Source organism: Arachis stenosperma, chromosome 4 (genome assembly GCF_014773155.1).
Source record: "Arachis stenosperma cultivar V10309 chromosome 4, arast.V10309.gnm1.PFL2, whole genome shotgun sequence".
Classification (NCBI taxonomy): Eukaryota; Viridiplantae; Streptophyta; class Magnoliopsida; order Fabales; family Fabaceae; genus Arachis; species Arachis stenosperma.
This window is the reverse complement of record NC_080380.1, coordinates 125,145,857-125,150,855: the sequence shown is the minus strand read 5'-3', so window position 1 is coordinate 125,150,855 and position 4,999 is coordinate 125,145,857. Positions and strand designations below refer to the sequence as shown.

At 28.2% G+C, this 4,999-nt stretch overlaps 1 protein-coding gene across 2 annotated transcripts; it reads left to right on the top strand.

Annotated features, from left to right (window-relative positions):
• Window positions 1-986: 986 nt before the first annotated feature.
• LOC130977126 (protein LURP-one-related 15-like) lies at window positions 987-4,288 on the top strand. Of its 2 annotated transcripts, XM_057902147.1 has the most exons (4): window positions 987-1,275; window positions 1,762-1,983; window positions 2,054-2,213; window positions 4,148-4,288. In XM_057902147.1, the coding sequence occupies exons 1-3, from the start codon at window positions 1,027-1,029 to the stop codon at window positions 2,207-2,209; spliced, it is 627 nt and encodes a 208-aa protein (XP_057758130.1). In that variant the 5' UTR covers window positions 987-1,026; the 3' UTR covers window positions 2,210-2,213; window positions 4,148-4,288. The 2 variants fall into 2 exon arrangements, with proteins under 2 accessions (XP_057758130.1, XP_057758129.1); XM_057902146.1 differs by lacking the exon at window positions 4,148-4,288 and having other exon boundaries at window positions 2,054-2,492.
• The last annotated feature ends 711 nt before the right edge of the window (window positions 4,289-4,999 follow it).

Genomic DNA, 4,999 nt, shown 5'->3' with positions numbered 1-4,999 from the left:
AAACCACATCATAAAATTTATAACTACTTTTCTTGCATTGATTTTTCAAAAATCACATAAGTTTTTAAAATAAATTATAAAAAAGCACGTTAAGTATTTTAACAATACATCTAAAATTTATGTCAAAAAATTTATATACAAACTTAAAAACATAATGAACAATATAAACACATTTAAAATTAAATGAACAAAATAAACATATCTAAAATTATAAGAATACATACTAAATATTTTATCAACACATTTAAAATTTATGTCAAAAAATTTATATACGAATCTGAAATATAATGAACAACATAAATACGTCTAAAATTAAATAAATAACATAAAGATATTTAAAATTAAATATTGATACATCTAAATTACATTAACATTATAAATCTCAAATCAAATAGATAAATGTAAAAAAAAAAATTATCATCACAAACACATTAAAAAACCCAAAGATACTAACAAATTTCATTAACCAAAATTTATGTGAGCTGGTTGACCCTTTCGTTAGCTCTTGTTTTTTTAATATTTAAAATTAAATTTTTAAATTTTAATTTGATTTAAACTGTTTTTTAAATTTATATTTTAAATAAAAAAACTAAATTTATTTAAATATGTTTGTTTTATTTTTTTAATTAATAGAATAAAAGACTGACTAAAAAAATAATTTAAAGGATAAATAATTGAATTAAAAAATCATTTCTATCGGAAATTTTCTGGGACACCTAGCGAAGTTGATACTTACTTACCCGCAAAGTAAGATTCCTCCGACAAGGGTGACCACTTCATTGGCACATTTGGCTTTTAGGTTTTAGCTCTGAAATCATCAAAATCAAACTATATACTTCCACCAAATTAAAAAAGTTAACCATCATTATCATTATTGATTTTCTTTGAAGTCACTAACGAACGTTCAAAACAAAACCTTCAATGCCGAACCCTATATATACATACACGAATGAATTAAATTTTACAACATTATTACTTATCGATATACATATATATCTTCATTTGAAGCATTGAATTATATATGATATGATGGCAAATCCAACACCAAATTTTGCGAGCGCTATAATCAACGGTGAGTATTGTGTTCCACATTCAGTTGATCTTGTAATGACGAAGAAGAGAACTCTCGGTGGTCGCCACTTCACCGTGACAGGCGTCAACGACGACGTCGTTTTCTGTGTTAAGGGTCCTCTTGTACCCATCGTCACACCTCGTGGCCACCGCTTTCTGCATGACGCCAATGGCAACACCATCCTCCATCTTCGCAAATCATCGGTACGTACCTGTTAGCTTTAATTTCAGCTCCTCCATCTCCGTTTTCTTTGATTTCTTTACATATATATTCAGCTTTTGCATAGAATACAGAGTAGTGTATTCATTGCAGAAAAAAAAAGAAAAAAAAAAGAAAGAAGGAAGACCCACACATGTTGATTTATGATAGCCAAAAATAATAAATTATGATAGTTGTTATCATTTCTCTTATTTTATATTTGATTAGAACTTTTGCACGGTAGAACACTTTGAGTAAATTAGATGGACCTAAAAAATTATTTCTTTTTTTTTGTAAAAGAATTTTTTTTACCCATCTATTATTATGATTATTATTATTATTATTAAAAAAGTCACATTTATAATAAGTACATGATTAGATGGTAGTTATAAAAATGATATGATAATTAATCGTCTCATATTTTTATACATTTCTTGAAAGGAATCAACTCCAAAGTGATTGTGTATTTAATTTGTTCGATATTAATGCAGGTATTAAGAAGTGGGTGGGAAGCATTCGGAGGTGAAAGTACAGAAGAAAGGGATCTAACCTTTATTCGGGAGCCAGCAAAGCTATTTCAGCGAGAGACGAAAATGAAAGTGTTCTTAGCAAATAATAGCACGCAAGTGTGTGACTTCAAACTCGTCAAAGCAAGTTCCTTTGGACGATCTTGGGTTGTTACCATTGCTGAATCCGACACTGTTGTTGCCCAGGTACGTCTGTGTTTATATATATGTACTTTTTTATAGCTAATCCATGAGTGATGAATTCATGATTATATAGATAACGCGCAAGCCTGGAAGGATAATTAGCAGTGAGAAGTTCATGATCACAGTATCTGCGAACATAGATTATGCATTCATAGTGGCTCTAACTGTCACTCTTGAGGACCACCTCAGGACTAAGAGGAGAAGGTCAGCGGTTGGCATGATTGCATGAGGAGGTAGTCAGAACACTTCACAAGGAAAAATAAGGGTTTTTTATTTTTCAAAAAGGATAAATTACTAAAATAGTATTTGAAAGTTTATAAAATAATTCCTAAAATTAAAAACGACAATAATTCCTAAACTGATTTAAAAACGTGAGAAAGCAACCTAAAAAGTATTCATTTTTTATAAATGGCAAAAAAATTTTAAATTTAGCAAATAATTTGTGCATTTTATTCGAATTTTTTTGTATATGGCAACATTTGAATATTTATTTAAAAAGTGCATATAAAAAATTGGACCAAAATTTGATCTCTAGATTTTTTTTTTATTTTCAAACAAATTTGTTATTCACAATAAAAAGTTATAATATAAAATCAACTTAATAAAAAAATTTTAAATTTCAAGAATAAAAATATTTTATTTTTTAATAACGTGTGTAAAAATTTGCATAAAAATATTATATTTAAAATATTTTATATTTAGTATTTAGTTATTTCGTCATGTTTTCAACTTTTTTTAAAGATTTATTATCATTTGAATTTTTTAAAGTTATTTTTGTCAATACTACAATCTTTTGAATACCATGCATTTTGGTAGTGTACTCTAATTTAAATAATACTTGCTGATTCAACATATACATTCTCTGTTTCTCTTGATCAGATGTTATACTGATAAGATTGTGATATTCTTGTTTGATTCTTTTGTTAATTCTTCTATTCTTTGAGGGTTTATTTTGGATTAAAATGATGTTTTAATTTCCACTTGGTATAGATAAAAGATAGTTGGACTTAATTTGAATATCAATGCCAATATAAAAAATTGAACTTAAAGTTATAAATGAAATGGAATTGGCACTTAAAATTACTGGATAGAATATATATGGAAATTTTTCCAAACACACGTGATACAAATAAATATTAAAACGGTAATATTAAGTAATTAACATTTTTTGTTTACATTTAAACTAAAATTAGCTAACTAATTTTTTTAACTAAAAATATTGACTCCTAGAATTTTATTTTTCAAAAACTATATCCCCAGCAAATTTGGGATTTTTTATAAATAATTTATTTATTAAAATACATAATTTAAAGTATTTTTACCGATATATGCAACCTAATAAAATTGTACATATCTCGTTTACACTATAAACGAGATAAGACATGTTTATTATTGCACGTATCACGTTTATAGACGTGTTGTGGAACATGCCTTATCTCGTTTATAGTGTAAACAATATATGCACAAATATATGTCGCTTACACTATAAACGAGATAAGGCTGTGACGCGCCTATATAAGGACCTCGTGCATATCACTCCTTTTGTCACTTTCTTCCTTCATTACCTTCATTTCTCCCTTTCTCGAACATTTCTCTTGATATTTGTGAGATACTCGGATTTTATGGCATACGCCGACGCACGGGACAGAGACATTAATCGCCTGAACGTGACTTGGCACATTGTGGGAGTAATCGACTTCGAGATTAGTTTTGCTTTTTTTTTTCTTTTAAGTGATTGAACATATAATTATAGTTAAAATACTTTTATAAATTCAGTGTTGTTATACATGTAAATTAGGTTGTCATGTTAATAAAATTTATTAAGTTGTGTGAAAGGTAGAAATTAGTAAAGGTTAATTACTTAATTTGATTGAGATTTTTAATTAATTTAATTGTAATTATTAGTTTTAATTTATTTATTAAATATTTATTCTATTTTTACATGTATTTAAACCAAATTTTATATTATAAATTTTAATTTTGAATTTTAATTTTAACAAGATATTGCATTGATGTTTGATAAATTATTTAATAATTAGATTTTTATAATTAATTATTCTGAAATGTGAAATAATTGTTTATTATTAATTTTTATCTTTTTATGTCGAAATAAAATTCTTGACAATTGAAATAGATTTATTATTGAAATACATTTATCTTTTAACAGAGGCCATGCCCACTACTTTCTAGGCAAGCGAGTCACACTCTTGCACTCCCGAACACCATTATCCCTTACTTGAGGGAGGCTGGTTTCGATGACACGGTGTAACTCTGAGACTTTGTCTTTGATAACTCTCTAATTACTGCATCCATTGAGTGGTGACGTCTTGAGACCCACGCTTTTCACCTGCCTTAGGGTAAATGCACGATCACCTTGCAGAACGTTTCTTACCACCTAGGGTTACGCAAGCATGGAGAGCCCATGGGTGAGTACTTGCATGACTTTCTGACATGGTACCAGTACCCGATTTGGAAGTGGGTAGAGGACCTTGCTTCTAGGTATCAGGCCTCCTCATGCTCAGCAACAGAGTGAGCAGAGGAAGGAATCATTTTCCTTCAAAATGACATGCCTTTGGGACCGGGTTCGGCATATATGCCAGCTACTGCTGATGCAGCGCCTTCCAACAGTACACGAGGTGTTATATTATGTTGTTGGTTGGTAGTTACCTGATGACCAATAAGCAGGGACGAATCCAGAAATATTATCATGGGAAAAATAACATATATAATATTAAAAAATATATAAAAAATTATATAATATAAATTATATTACAAAAATATACAAATAGAGAATATATTTTAAAGTATAAAAATATATGTGTACTTTTTACTAAGGAAGTGGTCGATTATTTGTATCACAAAATTCATCGATAATAGAAATTATTTCAAATCTTTTAGCAATTTTTCTCAATGTAATTAAAAGCTAATTAACAAAAAATTCATCTTCCATTTTGTTTCTGAGTTATTCTTCACAATATTTATACCTGAAAAAGATCTCTCAATTGTAGCATTTGAAACA

Excerpts from the sequence above, each read along its gene's own strand:
- LOC130977126 (XM_057902147.1), top strand. The coding sequence starts at position 1,027 with ATGATGGCAAATCCAACACCAAATTTTGCGAGCGCTATAATCAACGGT. Across the intron at positions 1,276-1,761 it reads TCCATCTTCGCAAATCATCG|GTATTAAGAAGTGGGTGGGA; the intron begins GTACGTACCTGT and ends ATATTAATGCAG. Across the intron at positions 1,984-2,053 it reads CCGACACTGTTGTTGCCCAG|ATAACGCGCAAGCCTGGAAG; the intron begins GTACGTCTGTGT and ends ATGATTATATAG.